The 25,824-nt window shown below is 45.5% G+C and overlaps 1 protein-coding gene across 2 annotated transcripts in view; it reads left to right on the forward strand.

Annotated features, from left to right (window-relative positions):
- The window catches only part of XRCC5 (X-ray repair cross complementing 5), a 94,791-nt gene that overhangs the window by 24,628 nt on the left and 44,339 nt on the right, over positions 1-25,824 (forward strand). For both annotated transcript variants that reach the window (XM_066345916.1, XM_066345917.1), the window contains exons 10-16: positions 1,501-1,563; positions 5,375-5,512; positions 6,313-6,403; positions 11,111-11,244; positions 15,583-15,779; positions 23,782-23,875; positions 25,270-25,339. In XM_066345916.1, coding sequence (XP_066202013.1) covers positions 1,501-1,563; positions 5,375-5,512; positions 6,313-6,403; positions 11,111-11,244; positions 15,583-15,779; positions 23,782-23,875; positions 25,270-25,339 — 787 coding nt within the window. The remainder of the gene's footprint in view (positions 1-1,500; positions 1,564-5,374; positions 5,513-6,312; positions 6,404-11,110; positions 11,245-15,582; positions 15,780-23,781; positions 23,876-25,269; positions 25,340-25,824) is intronic.

Consider the following 25,824-nt stretch of genomic DNA (forward strand, 5'->3'; position numbering starts at 1 on the left):
CAACGACATTGGGTCCAAGCTGGTGAGCTTTGTTCAAGCCAGATGAGCCCACGCTCAAGCTGGTGACCTCAGAGTCTCAAGCCTGGGTCCTCCGCATCCCAGTCCGACGCTCTATCCACTGCGCCACCGTTTGGTCAGTCTCACCCCACACATTTGAGACTTAGTCTTGAGCTACTGTTTCTATGAAAATGCTCATAATTTCTCAGCTTTAGAGGTGGGAGGGCAAAAAAAATAGTTTAGAAGCATTGCCTTAGCATATGGCATGTTCTTATAAATAAGCTGAAGACTCAAGATTATGTCGATCAGAGAGAAGTTGATGTAGTTCAGCAGGTGCAGGTGGTTATGATAGTGGGCCCTCTTCAATGTTCATTTTCTAATCTCTGACCCCTCTGATCCTGTGCGAGGTGAGTAACTTACAGGGAGAAAAAGGACACTATTTATTTTTGCTTTAGTCACCCTTCCTCTAGTGCTGCCTCTCTAGTTCTTTGCTCTGCTCTCTGCAAGCCATTGCCCTTTTCGATGAAGTCCAAACCACGTCACTTTGCTGATAAGAGACTTCATGGCTGATCGTTGCTAATCGAGTTGCCCCCTTTCCCCTGCACTGTGGCACTGTTCTCCAGAAGCGGTTCCCCAAGTATAACACACTGTGTTTTATGTCACTCTGGGCTTATTCACGCTATTTTCTCTGCCCAGGACTCTTGTGCCCGGACTTTCTATCTCAGTTCCTACACATCCTTTAAAGCTTAACTTAGTTGTCACCATTTGCAGAAGCCCCCCCGACCCCTCATTCCCAAGCTAGGTGCCCTTCTATGTGCTCTCCTAGCACCAGTCTGTAATACTAGATTATAAGGCTGCGCTCTGTGTTCTTGTAGCACTGTCTGTTAGTGCTGCACAAAGTTACTGGCTGGACTGGTGGTGGCGCAGTGGATAGAGCATTGACCTGGGATGCTGAGGTCCCCGGTTTGAAACCCCAAGGTTGCTGGCTTGAATGCAGGCTCATAGACTTGAGCACAGGCTTGAACACTTGAATGCGGAGTCAATGGCTTGAGCACAGGATCATTGACATCCCAGGGTCGCTGGCTTGGAGCCCGAGGTCACTGGCTTGAGCAATGGTTCACTGGCTCAGCTTGAGCCCCTCGGTCAAGGCACATATAAGAAGCAGTCAGTGGATAAGTAAAATGAAGCAACTACAAGTTGATGTTTCTCATCACTCTCCTCCCTCTCTCTTTCCTTTCCTGTGTCTGTCTGTCTGTCTGTCTCTCTGTCTCTCAGAAAAAAAATAAAATTCATATTTATCTGTCTAAGCTGCTTAGGGCGATCTGTATTCTGTTCCTTATTGTGTCTATAATGCCCAGAACAATGTTTGTTTCACATTAGGTAGGTGCTCAGAGTATTGGTTGTGTTGAATTGATCTTCAAGTACTATGTTGTTTCTAGTACCTGTGAATGCTTTTCAGTAAGAAATTTTGGGTTGAAACCAGTTCTTTCCTCACTCTCCTAGGTCCACAGGAGATACTTCATGGGAAACCAGGTTCTGAAAGTCTTTGCAGCAAAAGACGATGAGGTGAGTTGACAGTGGCTCTTTGAGGCAGTGCCCCAGTATGGAACTGTCATTGTCAGTGAGTCATTTTAGGCTTTTATAGTTAAAATGACATTAATTATTGCAACAGCAGTGAGAAACTCACTGACCTTTAATTCTGAAGCTGAAGGAGCGATAGATGAATTTGTCACAGCATGAGCACAGGGCCTGAGGACATAGCCCTGCGATTGGACAGGAGTGAGCGTTACAAACAAAAGCATGTGAACACGTGCATGTGGTATGGGAATGTCGTGGGCAGACGTTCAGGAGACTTGGGGTCAGGTTGCCGTTGTCATTTTCATAGGCACTGAACTAGGCTGGCCTGGCCTCCCGGCGGGAGCTTCACCAGCTAACTGGGCCGCTTCTGCCATTGGGAAGGTTTCTTTCCCAACCCCTCCTTTCTCTCTCTCTCCTCTTCCCTCCCTCCAGGGAGTGTCTGTCTGTAGGCTGGTTTCTGCCTGGCTCACTACCCAGGACTCTTGCAACTTACATCCATTCCCGCCCTCTCTCTAAATATTTTCCGTGTAGCCTCCGAGTCAGAACTTCCTTCCATGGATATGTTGATCTAAACCAGAGATTATAATCTGCTACCGAAGACCACTGAAGCAGATCACCAAATCCTGGAAGTATTTGCATTTAAAATTAGTAAACTGGGTGCAGAAGGCTTATTTGGGGTAAGGGGGGTGATGGTGTAAGAGACCTAGTCCTTTTCTCTTAATCCTCTTTTTCTCACTTCCGAAGGGTAGGTGGCTGCAGATCTCATGGGCGGATATGCCGTTGTTCTATCAGAACAGTTAAAATTAGGAGAAGAAAACACTTGGCTTTCATTCAGCATTGCACAGATTCAATAGAGCGCACTAGGCAATGTGCATCCTCACATTTGAAACTGTGTTCTTGGAGTCAGGTGCTGCTGGTCATCATGCAGTTCTGGTATATACTGTCAACACGTATGCTGAAATTTAACTACTAATTTTCCATTTACGCAAAGAAAATTATGATCGCTTCACATATGCTGGGGACACAGTGAAGAATATCGTATCCCACAGCTGTGGTTATCTAGATTTGCTGGTGAAGGGTGGCCTTCATGGCTAGCGTGATTCCCAGCCAGCCTCTGTAAACTGTAGACTGCAGAGTCACTTTGAGTTCATTCAAGGAAAAATTTGTATCTACTAATGGAAAACGGCTACTTTTTGGTGTTAGTTCTTGGTGTCATAATTAAAGAATAATACTAAGTAATTATTCTGATGAGAGAAGCAGGGGAGTGAGAACAGTCGTGAGTACTTCCATAAAAGATGGCGTGGGGAGGACTTGTGTGGGGAGAGGGAGCAGGAGGGATGGCAGACATAACAGCCCTCTTCATCCATCAGAGAAGTATTACACGAAATAAGAATTAAACTGTGTTGGTAGTTTGTTCACGATGAAGAATTATTTTGTCAGTGAAGATGACTATCTACAGATGGGTCGGTTCCTGGTGAGGTGGCCAGATCCCCACTTTTACCAGTTTCCCAGCACAGCCCACTACCACCAGCAGGTGTTGGAAAGGAAATTTCTTCATCTTGTGGTTGTTAAACTAGATGAGTACTGTTGTTTCTCAACTCAAAAAAACTCTGAGTCTATGAAAAATTTCTTATTAAAAATATTTTCTCTAGTCATTAACGTATAATTATCTTATTGTATAGAGAATCTACACCTTTATGTGCCAGTTTGCACTGTGTTTGGAAGAGAGGGGAGGAGAGAAAGGAAAGGAAATGGAGCTTGAATTGAGTTTCCCACAGGTGTAGTGTTGTGTTGTAATGAACAGTCATTCAAGACCCCGTCATTCCTTACTTTAAATATCCCAGTTGATCCTATCAAAGCCATCCAAATAAAAGCTTGCAAACAAATTAGAAGTAATCGCTTTTTCAGACTCCCGCTGTGCTTATCTGGTCTCTTAAGGGGCATGTTAGGATACATGCCGCCTGTATTTGGTGCGTATCTCATGCCTGCTAGTAGAGAGTGTAGTAGCTCGGTGAGATCAGAGACATTTTTGTTTCCTACAGGCAGTAAGACAGTGCCTGGCAATTAGGCACTAAGTAAGAGTTCCTCAAATTGAACTGGAAAGGTGATGAGTCTATCATGAAATCTGTTGAGGATTTTGATGACAGCATCCTGAGGTCAGAGATTTTGAGTGAAGGAAATGGGAATATGAGTCGATAACTCTGATAAGCGTTCGTTGTAATACTGAACTGTGGAAAGTACAGACGAAGTGTTTGGGGAGTTACAGAGAGGGAGAGAGCTGGCTGAAGCAGATCTCACATGGAGGGGGCCATCAATTTACTGACCCTTGAAAATGGATTCAGAGTTAGAGAGCCAGGGATTTGGAGAGGACGTTCTAACTAGAAGGAAATTGTATGAGCAAACAGCCGGAGGAGGGAAAGTACAAGACCTGCCTAGGAATAATGATCAGCTCGCTGTGGCTGGAATAGAGGAACCACAGGATGTTGTTATGGAGGGAGCCATAGGAACAGAGGCAGTGATAAGAGAACGGACAGGTGTGAGAGATGGCAAGAGGTAGAGTTGGGCGAACTCTCGAAGGTGAGGGATGACTAAGGTGGCATTGTCAGGACGTTGGGGCTGCATGCTTGGTTGACGGGGAGGTGGTGTTAATGGAAGTCAGGAGTGGAGGAGAATGGGGGAAAGCTAGTAAGTTAGTTTGGGTTATGAACAGTTTGAGAGACCTGAGGTATAACCAAAGGAGATATCTACCAGCTAGTAGACAATATAAGTCTGAATCTTAGAGGAGTTTTAAAGCTGGATATACAGACTTACGATACATCAACTCATGAGACTGGGAAAAATAATCCCCAAGTAGAGCTGTAGAGTAAGGAGGGAAAGGTCATGAGCAGAATTGCAAGATTAGTTGGAAGAAGAGAAGAACCAGGGGAGGAGTGGCTCCCAAAGTGTAATCGTCAGGGGAGAGTGTTGTTTCCGAAGCCGAGGAGAAAGTAGGCAGAAAGGGTGGTCAGGTGCTGCTGAGAGGTCAGGTAGAGAGGGAACCAACGGGTTAGCAGTTAGGAGGCCACGGTGACTTCAGAGGGTAATTTTGCTGAGACACTGGGATCGGTAGCTGAGTTAGATCAAAGAATAATTCTGTTCTTAGCAGTGACCACAGGAAGACAGTTATTTCATGGAATTCAGAGGTAAGAGGAAAGACAGACAGTCATTTATGGAGAGAGAAGGACAGAGAAAGATTTTGTTTAGGAAGGCTGAGACTTGTGTTTATTTAGAGGTTGAGGGTATGAATTCAGAGAATAAGGAAGATTGAAGCAATACGAGGGAGTTTAGATAATGATGTAAAGTCCAGAAAAGGTACAGTAAATGTGATCAGATACAATGAGTACAGTGCGGCCTTGGAGTGGGTCAAGGGGGACATTCAGAAAATCTGAAAGAGGAGGAACGTGTTAGCACGTGGCTCTGCTGAGAAAGCTCTCCCGTGCTGCGTGTTGTTAACACGTGCGTCTTTCCTCCTAGGACAAATGAGTACAGTGCGGCCTTGAAGTGGGTCAAGGGGGACATTTAGAGAATCTGAAAGAGGAGGAACTTGGGAGCACGTGGCTCTGCTGAGAAAGCTCTCCCGTGCTGCGTGTTGTGGACACGTGCGTCTCTCCTCCTAGGACAAATGGGCACAGTGCGGCCTTGAAGTGGGTCAAGGGGGACATTTAGAGAATCTGAAAGAGGAGGAACGTGTTAGCACGTGGCTCTGCTGAGAAAGCTCTCCCGTGCTGCGTGTTGTGGACACGTGCGTCTCTCCTCCCAGGCGGCAGCAGTGGCACTCTCCTCCCTGGTCCGAGCTTTGGATCAACTAGACATGGTGGCCGTCGTGCGGTATGCTTATGACAGAAGAGCCAATCCTCAAGTCGGTGTGGCTTTTCCTTATATCAAGGACACCTATGAGGTAAAACCCACAGGTCCTTTGTTCATGTTTTTTTCCCTTCAGTTTCTTTATCCTAAACAGTGCTTCTCAACTGTTTAAAAGATGTGCATGGGAGTCCCTGGGGGAGCTTGTCAGAATGGAGATTCTGGTTCTGTGCGTCCGGGCTGGGCCCCGGGATTCAGCATTTCTCGCAAACCCCTAAGCAGTGCTGATGTTGCTGCCTGTGAGGCACACTTTCCAGTTGCAATGGAAGAACGTAAGTTAATATAAGTATATAAAGGACTGTTTATCAGAACAGTACAGGTTAGCCATGACCTCCTGTTTGCCCTGTCCAGTGACCTTCTCTTCGTTCTCATCCTTTTTGACATCTCAGAACCTAATGGGAGTAGAGATGACCTCTGTTTTCTACAACAGCCATTATTTATGATGGGTAAAGGGCGGGGATGTGATTTTGTTGTGATCCTTGTGAAATTCAGTGTATTCCATTTCCTCTTTCTCAAAGAAGTGACTGGCAGAGCTGGAAATGAGAGCAGGTATCTCGGCTTGCACGTCAGCCTCCCAGGCCCCTTGGCTCTCCCTTTGTTGTGTCATGCATTTTGCAGGTACCTTAGACGGTCTTTCTCTGAAGTGCGTCTTCTATGTGCAGCGGTCTCTGTCCCGTCTGCCGTGGCGTAGGGCTAATCACGGCACGCAGAGCACTCTGCTTCCCGTGGACCGGCCTCGAGCCGTCTCTGCTGTGCCACTCACAGCGTTTGGGAGCAGTTTTATGTTTTTCCATTAATTTGGTTATTTTTGCTTTTACCTCCTTTCTGTCTCATTAGTGTTTAGTGTACGTGCAGCTGCCTTTCATGGAAGACTTGCGGCAATACATGTTTTCATCCCTGAAAAATACTAAGAAATTTACTCCCACGGGTGAGTTTATTTCCATTTGGCTCTAAACATCTTCTGGTGAGTTTATTTCCACTTGGCTCTAAACACAAACTGTTCCTGGGAAGTCACCTGCCTGCCGTCCCTGGTTGGGGCGAGTTTCCCAGAGCGGAGCTGGCTGAATCTGGGTCACATCGTACACAGTAGCGCTGAGGGGGCTGGCTCGTCCTGTGTCTTCCCAGGAGGAGGGACACGTTGTACACAGTAGCGCTGAGGGGGCTGGCTCGTCCTGTGTCTTCCCAGGAGGAGGGACACATCATACACAGTAGCGCTGAGGGGGCTGGCTCATCCTGTGTCTTCCCAGGAGGAGGGACACATCATACACAGTAGCGCTGAGGGGGCTGGCTCGTCCCGTGTCTTCCCAGGAGGAGGGACACATTGTACACAGTAGCGCTGAGGAGGCTGGCTCATCCTGTGTCTTCCCAGGAGGAGGGTCACGTCGTGCACAGTAGCGCTGAGGGGGCTGGCTCGTCCCGTGTCTTCCCAGGAGGAGGGTCACGTCGTACACAGTAGCGCTGAGGGGGCTGGCTCGTCCTGTGTCTTCCCAGGAGGAGGGACACATCATACACAGTAGCGCTGAGGGGCTGGCTCATCCTGTGTCTTCCCAGGAGGAGGGACACATCATACACAGTAGCGCTGAGGGGGCTGGCTCATCCTGTGTCTTCCCAGGAGGAGGGACACATCATACACAGTAGCGCTGAGGGGGCTGGCTCATCCTGTGTCTTCCCAGGAGGAGGGTCACGTCGTACACAGTAGCGCTGAGGGGGCTGGCTCGTCCTGTGTCTTCCCAGGAGGAGGGACACATCATACACAGTAGCGCTGAGGGGCTGGCTCATCCTGTGTCTTCCCAGGAGGAGGGTCACATCATACACAGTAGCGCTGAGGGGGCTGGCTCATCCCGTGTCTTCCCAGGAGGAGGGTCACGTCGTACACAGTAGCGCTGAGGGGGCTGGCTCGTCCCGTGTCTTCCCAGGAGGAGGGTCACGTCGTTCACAGTAGCGCTGAGGGGGCTGGCTCATCCCGTGTCTTCCCAGGAGGAGGGACACATCATACACAGTAGCGCTGAGGGGGCTGGCTCGTCCTGTGTCTTCCCAGGAGGAGGGACACATTGTACACAGTAGCGCTGAGGAGGCTGGCTCATCCCGTGTCTTCCCAGGAGGAGGGTCACGTCGTACACAGTAGCGCTGAGGGGGCTGGCTCGTCCCGTGTCTTCCCAGGAGGAGGGTCACGTCGTACACAGTAGCGCTGAGGGGGCTGGCTCATCCTGTGTCTTCCCAGGAGGAGGGACACATCATACACAGTAGCGCTGAGGGGGCTGGCTCATCCTGAGTCTTCCCAGGAGGAGGGACACATCGTACACAGTAGCGCTGAGGGGGCTGGCTCATCCCGTGTCTTCCCAGGAGGAGGGTCACGTCGTTCACAGTAGCGCTGAGGGGGCTGGCTCATCCCATGTCTTCCCAGGAGGAGGGACACATCATACACAGTAGCGCTGAGGGGGCTGGCTCGTCCTGTGTCTTCCCAGGAGGAGGGACACATTGTACACAGTAGCGCTGAGGGGGCTGGCTCGTCCTGTGTCTTCCCAGGAGGAGGGACACATCATACACAGTAGCGCTGAGGGGGCTGGCTCATCCTGTGTCTTCCCAGGAGGAGGGACACATCATACACAGTAGCGCTGAGGGGGCTGGCTCATCCTGAGTCTTCCCAGGAGGAGGGACACATTGTACACAGTAGCGCTGAGGGGGCTGGCTCATCCTGTGTCTTCCCAGGAGGAGGGACACATCATACACAGTAGCGCTGAGGGGGCTGGCTCATCCTGAGTCTTCCCAGGAGGAGGGACACATCATACACAGTAGCGCTGAGGGGGCTGGCTCATCCCGTGTCTTCCCAGGAGGAGGGTCACGTCGTTCACAGTAGCGCTGAGGGGGCTGGCTCATCCCGTGTCTTCCCAGGAGGAGGGACACATCATACACAGTAGCGCTGAGGGGGCTGGCTCGTCCTGTGTCTTCCCAGGAGGAGGGACACATTGTACACAGTAGCGCTGAGGGGGCTGGCTCGTCCTGTGTCTTCCCAGGAGGAGGGTCACATCATACACAGTAGCGCTGAGGGGGCTGGCTCGTCTGTGTCTTCCCAGGAGGAGGGTCACATCATACACAGTAGCGCTGAGGGGGCTGGCTCGTCCTGTGTCTTCCCAGGAGGAGGGACACATCATACACAGTAGCGCTGAGGGGGCTGGCTCGTCCTGTGTCTTCCCAGGAGGAGGGACACATCATACACAGTAGCGCTGAGGGGGCTGGCTCGTCCTGTGTCTTCCCAGGAGGAGGGTCACATCATACACAGTAGCGCTGAGGGGGCTGGCTCGTCCTGTGTCTTCCCAGGAGGAGGGTCACATCGTACACAGTAGCGCTGAGGGGGCTGGCTCATCCTGTATCTTCCCAGGAGGAGGGACAGGTTTGCCCTGACTCTCCCAGCTCTCTGCAGACTCCCCCTCTGACACAGGGCGTGTACCGAGGGAGCAGCTTGCCAGGAACGGATGGACGTTCTCTAGTTGTGAGCAGAAGTGTGCCCTCTGCCGAAGTGGGCTGGCCTGGAGTGTCGTACGTGGGACTTGAGTGTCCCACATAAAGTATATTGTAACTGACTCGAAAACAGTTCCTGCTGGAGGGCACCACCTCTCTTTGCCCTTTCTTCGTAGATGACAGTGACAGGCCAAGTTGCATTCTTCCTTATTTCCAGGAGGAAAGGCTTTTATTAAGTGTCTGGCTGCAGATGTCAGGGTGCTACTTGGAATGATTGTCACAGACGCAGGTCCTGTCTTCCAGAGGGCCCCAGGGTCAGACAGTGGTAATAAAATGTAACGGTGGGCCCAGTGCAGAGAGCATGTTTAGTTCACAGCTCTGTGTCTGTGTCAGTGTAGGGTTGGGGATTGTGAGACGAGTCTCGAGACTGGGTTCCCTCTGTCTGTTTCTTTGGTTAGACCATTGGGAGAAGTGTGCAGCAGAAAAGGCAAAAGCAGATGGGCTTGCAGGGCTTGTATCTGGACCTTCTTCTGGAAATGAGTCTCTCCGCATCACGGGGAAGCCAGGCGTGGACTTTGTACGTACAGAACGCACAGAAGCTGCCGCGTGTCAGAGTATTCTATCTTTACCTCTTAATAATTGCAAACACTAAATCAGTAGAACATGTGATAAAGAGAACTTTGTTGAGAAATCACGGACATAACATCATTTACTCAGGACCGAAAACATTCAATATCTCTTGATCTGTTGATTTATTTTCTGTGACAAAACAAAAACATGTTTTTGTTTGCATTTTCTTCACTGGAAAAATGTATTATTAAAACGCTTTGGCATATTTTCCAAGTTGACATTTCTGTACGGATGTGCAGCGCTGGAGTGATGTGGCCTGACTCTAGCTTGTAACGGCAAATGAGGATCACTGTGTGTTCACCTCCAGGCAGGCGACGCCGTAGCCAGGGGGGTGCACAGTAGACAGCCTGAGACTGAGGCTGTGCCGGTGCCTGAGGCTCCCTGGAGTGTCCACAAATGCGATAAATATCTGTCTGCTCTTTCATTTGTGGTAGCTGTTCAAAAGGGAAATTTGAAAAGGTGACAAATGGAAGCATAACGGACGTTTTAGGTACCACTTACTCTTTTCAACCTTTTGCCTGGTGACTGTGGATGATCCAAAAATAGCACCTCGGTTTCGAACAGCTGCACTGCTGTGCGAATCAGCAGAAAGGACGGTTCGCAGGGCAGCTGAGCTGGAAGGACATCTGGGGGAGTGGCCTTCATCCACGTGGCTTTGGGCTGTTTGTTGACGAGGGAGGTCTTTACTGAGGAGCACTGGCTTTCTGTTAGCTGTTAGGAGAGGGTACAGAAAGGGGAGTCACGCTTCGTTCTTAAGGATCTTTAGAGGTTGGGTGAGAAGGGGGAAGACGTGTACACACATGTGTGGCCTGTGCTTAGTGCTGTGACGTTTGTGAGAGGGAAGGGCTCGTTCTGACCTGGGGGGGTTGTGACCCAGGTCCAGTGGTGTCCTCCTGCTGAGTTCTTAGACTCGGGTACAAGTTACACCAAATCCTTATAAAGTTAATGCTTCATTACCAAAGGGGTTTTCTCTTTCCTTTTTTTCTTTTTATATTTTTCTCCTTTAATTACTTTTTTTTTTAACATTAATTCATTGAATTCTGACTATTTGAATAGCCCCCTACAAGCTGGGTTTTATGTGGCCATGGTGCATTCCTCTGGAACAGACTCGCTTTTGATACGACATTCCATTGTCAAACGCTCACTGAACAGTGGAGCTGGGAAGGACCTAAGAACAGAGGTGGAGTTAATGGCGGGCACACTGGGCGCGTTACCTGGGCCCCGACTTCTGAAGGGCCCTGCACAACCCCAACTTTACACTTTTTCCTAATGTAAGGGGCTCAATATTTTCTTCTGTGCCTGGGGCCTCAACTGACCTTAATCTGCCTCTGCCTAAGAGACCAGCTATTCTAAATAACATTTTTACAAATAAGAAAACAGACTCAGGTAAATGATTTGCATAACTAGAGACTGTCTTTGGCAGAGCCAGGCCTAGGTACCCTGCTAGTATTGCTGTGAAGAGCTGTGAATGGAAAGCATTTATTTTATTGGAAAGTAATGGAAATAGTCCTGTTTCTTTCTGCTTCTTTGTTTATCCTTGTTGCAGAGGCTCAGTTGAATGCTGTTGATGCTTTGATTGACTCCATGAGCTTGGTGAAGAAAGATGAAAAGGAGGACACCATTGAAGACTTATTTCCAACCACCAAAATTCCAAATCCTCAATTTCAGAGGTTATTTCAGGTGAGAAAAGGAATGAAAGAGAACTGAGTGAAAAATTAGAGTAATTGGCCAGTCACAAACATATGTTTTTATCCTCTGAGGGCCTGAGTTTTATTTGTTTAATGGAAGAATGTCACCTTTTTTCCTACTAAAAAAGAAAAATACTCTGAGTTTTTAGAAAGAAAGAAGTCAAGTTAAGATACTTTTTAATTTTATTTTTTCTGGAGAAAGGCTCTTGTTTTTTCAAGATGGTATAATAAAAGGCATATTCTTCTATGTTTTCCAGGCTTTTATCCTGTATTTTATGTGAATGAGACCGTGTGTGTGTGTGTGTGTGTGTGTGTATGTACACAAATAGTAGAGGTTTTATGAATTGTACAATAATCACTATTAGGGAAGAAGTATTCCAATGCCAAATTTGTCAAAAAATTTCATAATTAAAGGTAGGATAGAGGATTGATAAAAAGGTATAGTATAAAATTATTAAAGAGTGACTAAAGTATAAAATATATGAATGTCTGAATCTGGGGCCACAGGAATTGGCAGGTGGGGACTGGATTCAGGGAACCCGGGAAGTTGACCAGAAGGCTGACAGTGCTGAGGAAGGGAGACCAGGGGAAGAGGAGGGGACAGAACAGTGTTTGTTGGGTTAGTGACCAGGTACAAGCCGTGAACCCAGGCACTGTTATCTGTCAGAGCTATTAAGAACTGGCAACAATAGCCAACAGAACAATAGATGTTCGGTGTGATGATTGTCAGATTGGCAAAAAACGTGTTTTTTCATGTGCTGCAGAATTTTAATAATTAGTTTATGTGTGTCACGACATAGAAAAGGTTGAAAATCGCTGGGATAACGTATAGAATGAACAGAGAAGGTAGTTCATTTGCTTTTGCAGGTGTTAACTATGTGACACCTATTGGCTAGCCCAGTGCGTGCACTCAGCGGGAAGTTGGGAATTGGGACGCAGAGCCCAGGAGAGCATTCAGGACTGACTAGGTTTGAGAATCTCCCTCCCTTAGGTAGAGAAAGAAGGGAGATCACCTAGGAGAGTATGTGGAGTGAGAAGGGAAGAAAACACAGTCCTGAACACCAGCGTGTAAGTGGAATTAGGGATAAACATAAGAACTGTAGAAAGAAAAAAAAGTTCCAACCTTCCCCCACCCCCACCCCTGAAAGGTCAGAGAAGCAGAAGGAACTAGAAGAACCAGGTGTCTTAGGAGACACAGGAAGAGAAGAGTGTCGGGAAGGAGGGAAGGAGTCACAGCAGACACTGTGCACACTGGTGAGTCGGGGAGCAAGGCGAGGGCCGTGGGGTGTGTAGTTAAGTCTCCAGAGACACTGAAGGCCCGGCGTTCGCAGGGAGACAGGGAGGGCCCAGATTTCTGTGCCGGAGGAGAAAGCTCGCCCACAAAGGGGAAGAGGGAGAGGGGACCTGGTGGGCTAGAGAAGGATGTAGGAGGCATGAAGTCTTTCTTTTTCTTTTTAAATGAAATATTTATAACAGGGTAAATGAGCTGGGAATAAGGGTCAGAAGGAGAGAGAGATTAATAATTTGTTGGCAAGAAGTTAATGTAATTCTAATTTTGGAAAGAAATGAAAATTCATCTTTTGTCAAGTGTATAGTTAAAATTTAAATAATTGTTACAGTGTTGCTAACATCAACATATTAGTAACTTCTGAGCTAGCCATGCGGTCTGTAGCTTTTTTGTCTAGCCTTTTCAAATTGTAAAAATCACATCGAGGAATCAAAAGAGAAATGAGTAGATTGAAGATTGATCTGAGCGTCTCACTACTAAAAAGTGTCACTTTCTCATAGCCTCATTTTAAAAAAATGAGTTGGGATATTATGATTGAATGAATTTTTGTAAGTAGCCAGCTTAGCTTTGTCTAAAATGTGACCTTTGCCTGACCTGTGGTGGTGCAGTGGATAAAGCATTGACCTGGAACGCTGAGGTCGCCAGGTCCAAACCCTGGGCTTGCCTGGTCAGGGCACATAGAGAAGCAACTACTATGAGTTGATGCTCCCCCCCCCCCTCCTCTCTTTTCTCTACAATCAATAAATAAAATCTTAAAAAAAAATTTTTTTTAATAAAATGTGACTTTTAGGAAGATATGAGAGGTCAGCACTTTAGAACGTCTCTTGTAGGTCCTTTATTACTGACTTATAGATGGTGACATTATTCAGAAGAATTGTCTGGACTTCATACTAAAAATCTGAAATGTTTGTCTTAGGGAGCCTGGATAGAGGATTAGTCCATTGTTCATTCTCATTTTTTTCCAAGAAATATCAATTGAAGATGACAAATGGACTCTTCCAGAATGTGAAAGGTCTCTGCTATGTTGGGCATTTGATTACTGCTTACATCTTTGAGAGCTTTGTACATTGGGTCTCAGGTCTTCAGTGGTCTGGGGAGAGCACTGGGAGTTAGAGGTACTGCACAGGGAGGTTGAGGGCAGATTCACAGGGTTTGGCATCATTTCGGTTTCCCCTTTTCTCATTAAATCGGCCTGATGTTATTGCTACCCAAGGGAAAGTCAGGCAATCAGGAGAGAGGAAAATACATGTCAAGCTCTGAGACAACAAACGAACGTACTGTGGAGAAGGGAGACTTGTGGTTAGTGTTTTGAAATAAAGGAACAGCACTCGAAATCTCTAGAGGAAATTGGTACTTAATTCCTACCTCAGGGTTTTCTGAATTTGTAGAACATTGACTCTTGGATGATATTTACTGTTTAAGCTGATGTACCTTTTATTTCTCAGAATGGAAACTTCTAGCTTACATTTCTTCCGTGTAGGAAAACAGTTCATGGGGTGGTATAAATCACACACCATATGGTAAAGAAACAGTATTTTGAAATTGCTGGAGCTATTCAGCTCCCTGGTTTTTCTTCAGAATTACTAATGTATAAGTCGTTTAAAGGTGGGAATAGTAGGAGCCTTGTCTGCCAACCTAATCAATTAATTGATAGTTCAATTTTTTCTTTTCCTTTTTAATGGTATCCCATCCTTTTGCTTACCTTTTTTGAACTCCTTTTAGAGTGTTTACTTTTCTGGGCAGATACCAGTACTGCCGGGGCCTTGCCTAGTAGACTGGAAACAGGACAGGTGATTGAATGGAAGTGGCTTGCTGTCCAGATGTCCACTTGTGTGAGCGACGGAGAAACTTCCCTGGCCTTGATCTTGGCCCCACTCTTGTTATTCCTCAACCAGTATCTGTCAGATGTTTGTTAGGTGCAAGGCACTATTTTCGGTACTTGGAGTTTAGCAGTAAACAAGACAAACGAGATCTCTACTTTCAGGGGGGAAGGTTAGGTATTAAGCAAGTAAACTGGAAAGGTAAATTCTGTAAGGAATACAAAACAGGGTGAATGATAGAGAATGACTGAGTGGTAAGACGAGGGCGAGAGGCTCCTTCACACAGTGTCAGGGGAGGTGACAATGGAGTAAAGAACAGAATGATATAAAAGGACCAACTGGGCTGAGGTCGGGGGAAGGCGGAGGAGGCAGAGGGAGATTGAAGCACAGGACCTAAAGACTGGAGCGGGCTTGGCAGACGGGTGAGTCAGGAACAGCCCAGCACCCGAGTCACCGGAAGGAGGGTGGCTGGGGGCAGTGAGGGAGGTGTGCCGGGGCGATGTCCTGTACAGCTTTAGGGTGGTAAGCAGCTTGTTTTAAGATGACTTCAGTTAGCCGCAGTAGAGGAGTGGAAGCGGCTGCAGGTAGACCAGTCAGATGGCGATGGTGATAGCCCACTGAGCGGTGATGGGCCTGGACGAGAGCAGCAGTCGAGACAACGGACAGAAGAGCGCAGACTGCTGGAGGGAATAGTGCAGACAGCCTCCTCGGTTGGCTGGGACAGACCAGCATTCTCATCTCTGTCAGTTCTTCCTCGGACTCCCTGAGCACAGGCAGCTCCCCTCTAGCCTTCTCTCATCTATCACATTGTTTTCTAAGATCAGAAAGGGGAGAAAGCACAGTCTGTTGAAGGGAGGTAAAAGGATTAGAACCAAAAGATTATAATCCCACATTGGCAGAGGTCCTTGGAATTAGGTGTGTTAGGAGACCTCGTATATTCTGCAGTAGTTCAAGTATCAGCCTCTGTTTATAAGATGAGGCTCTTTCCCAGGAGGGCTGCAGCTGGCAGTGCTGCTAGGCCTGGATCTGTGTTCCGGTCGGTTTTAGACATTATCCGTGTCCTGCTAACCAGGGCGGTTCTGGGTCCGTTCTCTCTGTTCTCTGTTACACGTGGTAGGATTGACACAGCCTCCCACACTGAAGATGGAGGCTGCCTGATCAGAAAGCAGAACCAACTGTGTGTGTCTGCGTGTGTTTCAGAGCCCTTCTCCTTTCCCCACAGTGTCTGCTGCACCGAGCTTTACACCCCCAGGAGCCCCTGCCCCAGATCCAGCAGCATATTTTGAATATGCTGGATCCCCCCGCCGAGGTGACAGCTAACTGTCAGCTTCCTCTTACCAAAATAAAGACCCTGTTCCCTCTGACTGAAGTCATCAAGAAAAAGGATCAGCTGACTGCTCAGGACATTTTTCAAGACAAGTAAGTACTTGATGTGGTTGCATTGGACATTGGACTGCATAAGATTGGTGGCAGTCATAGATTGGGACTCTGGGACTGAGGGTTGCAGGTAGGTTTGTGGAATCACAGTGATGGGAGAAAGAAACCTTTTTTTTTTTTTTTTTTTTAAGATTTTTCTTTATTGATTTTACAGAAAGAGGAGAGAGGGGGGAGTGGAATGAGAAGTATCAACTTCTAGTTGCTTCACTGTCAGCTCATAGCTGTTCATTGATTGCTTGTTGTATGTGCCTTGAGCGGGCAAGACCAGGATTTGGAACTGGCAACCTCAGCATTGGAGGTCGATGGTTTATCCACTGTGCCACCACAGGCCAGGCAGGAAACCTTTGATATTTGGCCCTTGCATTGGAAATACTGGTTTCTCAGGTCTGTCCATTGTAGGTCTGTCTTGTTCTTGCTGTTCACTGGGAATGTAGAGCTACCTCTGGGCTTTTGACTTTTTAATTAGCATCAAGTTCTTGGTGAATTGTGTGTCTGTGTGTATGAAGGCTAAACAGTTTTTTAATACCTAAGACTCAGTTTACTATTTTTTAAAGTAGAGTGCTGAGGATGAGAGGAGGGGGTGAATGTCATAAGATGTTTTCATTGGGACGTAGATGTCAAGAGAATGTCAGTGAGATTTTTGGAGGAAAAGAGGAAAGGAGAATGAAAATCCTGGCCCCGTGTCAGGGACATAATTGGCTAGTCCATCAGTGAGGTATTTGTACTTTAAGGAAGCAGAATGCTTTTTGTGTAATTCTTGAATCAAATCAAACTTTCAGGTAGTTAAGCTTTTTCCCTCATCAACTTCTTTTCAGAATCTGTATCAGTTTTCCTTCGAAGCAAAACATAAACCGTTGAGAAATTGTCTGTGATTACCTAGAATCATTTGAGTGTATAACATGTATTTTACCACGTTTAGGTTTGGTTTTTGGTAACTTTCCCCCCAAAATCAAAGTGATGAATTCATTTCTTTAGGTTGTATTCTGACATCCAGGTTTAGAGCACATTTTATTTCTTTGATTCCTTCCCACAGCTGTATCTATTGACAAAGTAATGCTTATTATGTGTAAACACCCCAGTGGAGGAGTATTAAGTAATTTTCAGAAATTTTTACAGGGCTGTAAATAGTTATTTTAATGAATTATCTTCCCTGTTGAATAGGAAGCTTTCTGCTTTCAGTGGCTTTTTAGAGGTTCAGGCCCCAGCTTTGTTAGAATTGAAGGAAGAAAACAGTTATGGGATCAGGAGAGTCTATCACGTGTGCGCCTAACACAAGAATTTGTTGTTTCTGTTCAGTCTGTCTGCAGAGAAGTCTTCTGCATGGGAAGTCATCACCATAAATCTGCTTTCCCTCTGCTGTCCTCATCTACCTGTGTCCCTCCGGATTGGTCTTTTACAGCAGTTGAATAAAATTTTGAGTCTTTTCCTTCCCAGGGCAGCCTTGCTTTAGTCTCTCCACAGTCATCTGGCTATTCTCTGTCTGTTTTAAAGCTCCAGTTCTTGGCCCTGGCCGGTTGGCTCAGTGGATAGAGCGTCAGGCTGGCATGTGGAAGTCCCCAGCTTGATTCCCAGTCAGGGCACATAGGAGAAGCGACCACCCTCTCCTCTTCCCCTCTCTGCTTTCTTACTCTTCCTTGCTCATAACCAGTGGCTAGGTTGGTCCAAGCGTCAGCTTCAGGCACTGAGGATAGCTCAGTTGATGTGAGCATTGATCCCAGGTGGGGGTTGCCAGCTGGATCTTCGTTAGGACTCATGGGGGAGTCTGTCTCTCTATCTCCCCTCCTCTCAATTAAAAATTAAAAATAAAAAAGAAGTGGTATCTTCATTTCAAGACGGTAAGAGCACCATGTGACTATCTAGTCCTAAAATGTGCTAAATATTACCCTTATGGAAAAGCATTACTTCCCTTCATGTTGCTTGAAATGAAAATGTCATCTCGTGGACAAGGAACTTACATGAGAATTAGGACATCTGAGGTCTAATCCTTCTGCAACTACCTCATATGTGGTCTTAAATTTTTTTTTATTTTTTTTCTTTTTTTTTGGTCTCTATTCAGATAGTCTGAAGTTTTCTACTTTTTCACATCCCCTAAGACTCCCTGTCACTTACTTTCAGCAACCGACCTCACCTGGCTACTGGTTAAGATGTCAGACTTCAGAGTCAGATCATGTGATTTGGTCCCCTTGCTCTGCAGTGTGACCTTAGGTGCAAGTTTCTTATTGTTGATAAGCCTCAGTTTTCTCAGGGATAAGTAGGTGTAAAAGGAATGTCTCAGAGAGGTGTCATGAGGGTTAACCCTTTGAGTAGTGAGTCGTTTTCATGCTCGCTGACCCCCAGGAGTGAGTTTTTTTAGAAAAAAATGAAATTAGTTCTAGTTACAGTTTTATTAACTTAAAGTCATGTTTGTTTGATAACCAATTTATGGAAACAAGAAGAGCATACATTTGCCTTTTTATAATGTTGCCTTACGCATGTACGATCGTACTCTGGATGGTCAGGAGGCACGAGGACGTACATGAACGTTTGTACTGCTCAAAGGGTTAATTGAGCAATACATGCTATTCACCGTTGTATTTCTAGAACCCGGAACACTGCCTAACACAGTATGCATACAGAGTGTGAGGAAATGATTTACAGACCCTAGTCATATCCCTGGCACAGTTGTGATGACTACGGCTTGAGGATGATAGTTTTGTAGAGAAAATAGAGGCCAGTGGGTGGAAAATCCTCAGTGGTTTTTTTGTTTGTTTGTTTTTTTGGCCCCGCTTATGTAAAAACATATCTGTATTGCTTCAGCCTCTATTTCCTTCTTTCCTGTCTCAGTGGAAAAGGGTACAATATCCTGTCCCAAGTTCATCCTTTCACCTGTGTCCTGAGACGCCATCTTCTGTCCCATCTGGTGCCTCAGTCCAATACTAATGTCTTCCCTCTGTCTGTATTTTCAGCTTCCCCTTTGTCCCAGGTCCTTTCCCTCTACCCATTAACGTTTTATTTCCTTCCTCTACAACAAAGTGAAATAATTCTCTCTCTTCCTCCCTCTAATTACTACCTACCATCGTCCCTCCTTTCATTAGCCAGGCCAGTAGGAAGAATGGTCTACATTGCTGCTTCACTCAGCACTCAGTGTCTCGGGCCTCTGCCCGCCCCCCCGCTTCCCTGAGACTGGTCTTCCAGAAGGCACCAACTGCTCACATTTACTTCAGCTCGGCAACCCTTCTCTTTCTTGACCTCTTTGTAGCACTTGACATTGTCAATTATTCTTTGCCTCTTGAAACTCGTACATCGTCCTTAACTTCAGCTTCCTTGGGTTTTTCTGTCTAAACCTCTGACAGCTACCGCCCAGACTCCTCTGGGGGCTGCTTGTCTTCCCCACCTGCCTTCCGTGTTGACAGTTTGCAGGACTCTTCCTCAGAAAGAGCTGACATTGGTTGGACGCAGGTGTGTGCTGAGTGCTTTGCCTGACATGTATTGCCATTTGGGATCCTTTTGGCCATCCTGTGAAGTAGGTTCGTTTACTAACCCCATCTCAAAGCTGAGGACACTGAAGCTTAGAGAAGACAAGAAACTTGCCCAAGATCACAGCTGGTTACGTGTTGGAGTAGGAATTTAAACCCAGCATCCTGACTCCAGAATCTGCACTCGGCCTCTGTGCCGCATTGCCTTGTCACTGCGTGTTCTAGGACCTTCGGTTATTTCACACACAAGTCCTCAAAAACTACTCTCTGTCCATCCTAGCATATTTCTGTCCTCTCCACTGGAGAGCTTAAGTGTCCATCATTACTGCAAGTTAAACATGTCCAGAAATGACTTCGTCATCTTCTTTCTCCTTCCCCGCTCTCAGTAAGCCCCTCTCCCTGCTACTACTCGGTTTCAGCGAATGACACCTAATGTCCAGGAAGTGGTCACTTTTCTACTTTCATACCTAGTTGCTTTACCGAGATGTGTCAGATTTACCTCAGATTGAACTTCGTTAGTCTACAGGCTGACAGCATTGGTTTTAGAATCAAGATAAATTTGGATCAAAGCCAAGCATTTCCCTTTACTAGTGGTTACAATTGCCAAGTTACTCTGTGTCAAGTGGTGATGACAAATACCTGCCTTTCAGGAGGCTGTGTGGGAGAGTTAATGAGAGTCCAGGATTAGTTGTGGACCCCTTACTAACTGTGCATTAGTCAAGGGCAGGCCCTTTTGACCTTGGTTTGCTCACTTGTAAAAAATAATAGCAGGTAAGTCATAGGGTTGTTGTGAAGTTTAACTGAGATCCTGTATTTCGATATGCTTGGCATAGTGACTAGCACATGGTAAGCATTTGAAAAAAGGTTACCTTTTCTTACTTTTCTCTGGACTGCAGTTAATCCTGCTTTACTGAGATAACCCCTCTCTAGGACGTTCTGTCTGCTGTGGAGGGGTTTTCTAAGAAAGAAATCTCATCACATTATTCCCTTGCTAAAATTGTTTAACGTGATGATTCTTAATCTCTCTCTCTCTGTCTCTGCTTATGTGATGGACCCTTTTAATAATCATATTGAAAAAAACTGACCATCTCCCCAGGAAAACACCCTAACTTGCTAAGTTTTGCATATATTTTCAGGAGGTTCACATATTTCTTGATGCCATCCTTTTCTTTAATGGCTTTTCATGACCCCAGCTTAAGATCAAACTCTGTTAAACAAATGAGAAAACTCAGGTAGGCAGAAAGAAAGAAAGAAGTATTTATCTATAATCTGCTACCTAGAGAACCAGTTTCTTTCCTCACAGTTTCTGTGTCTGTGACTTAGATATTTTCTGTTCCCGCCTCTCGCTACTTCCCAGCATGCACCTCACGCCCAGCTCAGTACAGCGACCAGCTGTCCTCTCACAGGCATGTGCTCCTTGCCACAATGTTTTGTTAATTGCCTATCTATATATTGATCTTTTTTTATTTCACTAAACTTTTTCAAGATGTTGATTGTACATTCATTTTTGTATTTTTAGAGTATAGAGCACAACTTAGTGGCTGACACATAGTATTAGGTAAATGATTGGCTAAATAAATGAATTAGAAAAGTTATACATATTTATGAAAGAAAAAGGAGAAAGAACAACAAATTACCTACGGTTTCAACATCCAAACACAGCAGCTCTTAAGGTGCGGGCGTCCACTGTGACCTTGCAAGGTTCATGCTGTGACCTTGCAGGGTTCATGCTGCCTCTCCAGGCGCAGCTGCCTCACGGATAACGCGGGATGAGAGGCGTTGCCCAGTCCCGCTTCCCAGAGGCCGTGTGAGTGAGTATGTGTAGAATCTCTAATAATGCTCTTAAATGATTTAATCTTGGGAATATTAATCATATTAAATTTTTAGTACCTTCTGCTTATTCCTGGGCCTGCTTCCACCTGCCCATTTCTGGAGAGTTAGTATATATATCTTCTTATCTTTCTTTCCCTCGAATCTTATCTTGGGAAGATTTAAGAAATTCTCCGTGTGATTCAACCTTATATTTTCACAGAACTTAGCATAGTGCTTTACATGGTTTTTCCCCACATAGACACCATTTTTATTCCAAATAATCACATACTCAGAAGAATGTTTTTAAAGCACTTTGACAGAAAATAACCCCAGTGTCATTAATTCTGGAAATTCTGTCTTGCACATTAATTCTACCTCAGTTGAATAGTAACATTCCAAAAATTCCAGGGTTTCTACAGATTTCATTTCTAAAGCCAAAAGTATTGTTTTATTTTTCGTGGTAAATGTTGCTACTAGAAATTTTATTTGGTAGACTTTTAGTTACTTTTGATTTCTGCAATCTTACAAATAGTGCTTTGCATGTTTAATGGTTCTTCATACCGCTAGATAAGTTGTCGTATTTTTGGAAGAGAATAGGTAAATAGTTGATATACCCATGGCACTTTTTATCACAGTGTTTCCCTGAGAAGCAAACTGAAGATCGGAGAGGATACTAACTTACTAGACACTAAACTCTAGATCAGGGGTAGTCAACCTTTTTATACCTACCACCCACTTTTGTATCTCTGTTAGTAGTAAAATTTTCTAACCGCCCACTGGTTCCACAGTAACAGTGATTTATAAAGTAGGGAAGTAACTTTACTTTATAAAATTTATAAAGCAGAGTAACAGCAAGTTAAAGCATATAATAATAATTACTTACCAAGTACTTTATGTCGGATTTTTGCTAAGTTTGGTAGAATAAATCTTTATAAAACAACTTACTATAGTTCAATCTATCTTTTTATTTATACTACCGCCCACCATGAAAGCCGGCATGCCCACTAGTGGGCAGTAGGGACCAGGTTGACTACCACTGCTCTAGATCTACTAAAATGAATACAAAATCAACATTTTAAAGAAGGTGGAAGACTCCAGCGCTAGGAAGTGGTGGGACGGAGCCTAGAATCCAGCTCTTTTGTCTCCAGATCTTCAGCACCATGTTGTCTCTCTCATGGGGATAACTTGCAAAGTTTAACTGAAATGGCTGTTTCTGTGTGGTTTTTTTGTTGTTGTTTTTTAATGGTTAAGATGGTAAATTTTTTTAAATTTATTCATTTTAGAGAGAAGAGAAAGGAGAAAGAGAGAGAGAGATATTGGGGGGAGGAGCAGGAAGCATCAACTCCCGTATGTGCCTTGACCAGGCAAGCCCAGGGTTCCAGGTCGACACTTTCTCCACTGCACCACCACAGGTCAGGCCAAATGGCTGTTTTTTTGAATGGACTCAAATTCTGATGGAATTTCGTGCTTCCTGGGTTTTATACATTTTTTTCCTCCTTTGTTGCCATCAAGGCTTTGTGTGCTTATTTTCTAGTCTGCTTGAAGAAAGCTCAGGATGACTCGCCCCTTTAATGTTTCCGGGTCCCCATCCTGTCTTCCACTTTCCTGTGCTTCTCAAAGGGAAAGAGGCAAGTGCGGAATGGGACAGATGTCACGTAAAAAAAAACTTCACTCCTGTTTTTGTGAGGCTCTACGATTGCTTTAGTCCTTCATCTAGCTGTAAGGGGAGACTCGTTACTGAAACATCATTGAGCGAGCCAGGTTATGCCTTATTGTTCTTTGCTTTATTTTTAGGATAATCTCTTCTTCATACCTCATTGTCTGAAGGTTGGGCATTTGAACAAAAACACATCGCATTTAGAAATACTACATGTTAGTCATTTCCCTTTTCATTCAGCCACTTCTTGACGGCTGCTTTTGCCCCAGATTGATCATTTGCCTGGGAGGAAAATCTTGTACCTCTGTGTTCAGTAGCTTAAGGGAGATTATGGTCAGAGCCTCTGGATTTGATTTTCTTCTTCTCTGCAATTAACTTGACCTCCTCCTGACTTTAAGACAGGCTGTTAAAGCTGGGCTGTGGCTTGAAGCAAGATGTTTGATACACTTCCTTGGATTTATCTTTCCCTTACAAAACAGATGCTTTTGGACCCTGTTACATGTCCCACAAAACAGAATTAGGTTTATAAAAGAGCGAATTTAAAGTTTTCTTTTGACAGCGTTATTTTTCTAGTTTGACTTCTTTAAGAGCATGCTCTTGCATGTTTAATCAAGGATTGTTGAGGAAGTTTCAGAGCTGTGAGAGGAAGCTTCCAAAGCTCTCACATAGGTGATGGAGAAGAGGGGTTAGTGGACACAGCAGTCTCTCGATTGGGAGGCAGAAACCAGCAAACAGTATCTGAAGGGTAAATGGGTTTCTTGCTGAAATGTTCAGTTTCCATACCCCTGGGCTTGCAGTTTCGTCTCTGGAGAGGGCTTGGCGGGGCGCCTGCCAGTTGTGATCTCTGCCCTGCTGTGAGGTGAGCCCGGCTTCTCCCGCCAGGCCCAGGAGCGCCGAGACTGGGAACGGACGGGATGCAGGTCCTTGCAAAGGAGGGTCGGCTGAGCGTGGCTGTTTATTTCTGACCCTTGCAAAATAAAGTTGTAGTTTTACATCATTGGTTCTGGGTTTTGTATTTTTTCTATTCTAAGGGGAGGAAGAACATTTATTTCTTTTCCAGGCATGAAGAGGGACCCATCTCTAAAAAATTCAAGACTGAGGATGGGGAAGCCCACTTCAGTCTCTCCAGCCTGGCTGAAGGCAGCATCACCAAGGTAAGCAGAACTTCCCAGTATGTTCTACTTTCAGGAAGGTTGGGGCCGGGGGATTGCGTCAGTGTTCGTTAGTCCTTTCAGGATATAACCACGCAGACGCATCCCATACTTCTTCCGTTAAGAATTCTGTCAGTGAATTATCTTGATGCTATCCAGTGCATAGAGCATTATATAATACACAGAGCATGGGCATTTCAGCGCTAGTACTGTTTGTAGGCATTTTTGTTAGCTTCCTGTTTAGTCAAAATGATAGGCTAGGTGGGGCTGATGATACGAATCTTAAACTCAACTACATGAAATTTAAGAGTGTAACTCTTCTTTCTAATGGACAGCTTCAGAACAGGTTTCACAAACTTAGGATTTCCCCAAACCAAGTATCCTCTGATACTCAAGATCTTTCTATAGTGGAAGGTTCTTGGAGTTTGAACATACAGCTTTATTTTAAGTGGCACTATTTTGAATCATTGGATCTTAAAGATTGTCCCTTACTAGACAAATACACTAAGAAGGATAATTAGCACTAGGGCATGCCTTTTCTCTACCTCAAAAAGAAGTGCTATTAGAAATATAATGTCTGAAAAATGATTTGGGTTTTATTTCAATGTTTTATAGTGAAAGAAAAAAATTATTATCTTGTTCTGAGAACTTTTCTGACTGCTATACCAGAGCAAGCTGGAAACTGGTACATTTTGTGCCAAAGTTTACCAGCCGTAGTAGAACCCCATTGTCTTCTCCCCTGTGAGCTGAATGATACTTAGGCCTTATTTAGGTTGGGACTGGAAGATTAAAGACACAGTATGATCAGACAATGCCACAAGGTGTGGCAGAAATTTTCATGTATGTAACTAGCATTGCAGTAAACCTTGACACATGGTCTGCCTTTACTGTTGGAGACATCTTCAGTTTGGGCATGTTTATGTATTCTACCAAAACTTCAATGCCAAAGGGCTAGCAGCCGTCCCCCCAAAGGGGCAGTTCAGTGAATCAAGCATGAGGCTATTACTTCTCATGTCATCTTAGTAGGCCGGATATATTTGGAACTGACCCCACACTGCAGAATCCTCCCCTTCCTAATTGGTTGGGTGTCGGGATGCACAAGCAGTCTGCCACATAAAGCCTTCAAGCTGGGCTGGCTGGTGACTGGGTAGTAATACTTCTGACCGCTCTGGAAAGAGGTTGGCTTGCAGAAAGGGAGGTAAGTGACAGTACAGATGGCAGTGATAGCTAGCTTCTAACAGAACCCCGGGAATGAAGGTGAATCGGAAGGGCCTTTACTTTGTCTTTGGTTTTATTTTATAAAAGAACACTTGCTACATTAAGCCATCCCATCTTGCCTGGGGTGTAGCCAAAAAGAGAAGTGATCTGCAGGTTTGTTGTCTGTGGGTGTATTCTAGGTTGGAAGTGTGAATCCTGCTGAGAACTTCCGAGTTCTGGTGAGGCAGAAGAAGGCCAGCTTTGAGGAAGGTGAGTGACATGCCACTGGCTCTGCATGTGAGGGAAGGTATTTAATTAGGAGTGCAGCCTGTTGTTATAATGCTATATACAGCAGTTTTCTGTTCTTGTGGGTCTTTGTGTCGTCCCATCTTAGTGTGCTCCCTGAAACAACATTATGAGCGTGAGGATGAACTCAGCACAGGTCTGCCCAAACAAAGGACTAATTTGCTAAGAAAACTGTGGCCCAGAACCTTGGAGCTTTTAGTTCCACTTCATTGAAGCTCTTTGGGTTACTGAGGGAACTTGAAGTACAACTTTTTTGTGTCATACCTCCGTTTTCTGGGACACATCATTCTTGTTCTACACCTAACGGTTTGAGTTCTTTTACAACCCTGAGAGGTCTTGCTGCTGTCCCTTGATTCGATCCCTCTGAAGTTGACTACTTCTCACATTTTTCTTGTCAGCCGACCCAGCATCTCATTTAGGCTTGGGCAAATACCAGAAGAGCTTCCAGG

The sequence above is a fragment of the Saccopteryx leptura genome, chromosome 7 (assembly GCF_036850995.1).
Source record: "Saccopteryx leptura isolate mSacLep1 chromosome 7, mSacLep1_pri_phased_curated, whole genome shotgun sequence".
NCBI classification, from domain to species: Eukaryota; Metazoa; Chordata; class Mammalia; order Chiroptera; family Emballonuridae; genus Saccopteryx; species Saccopteryx leptura.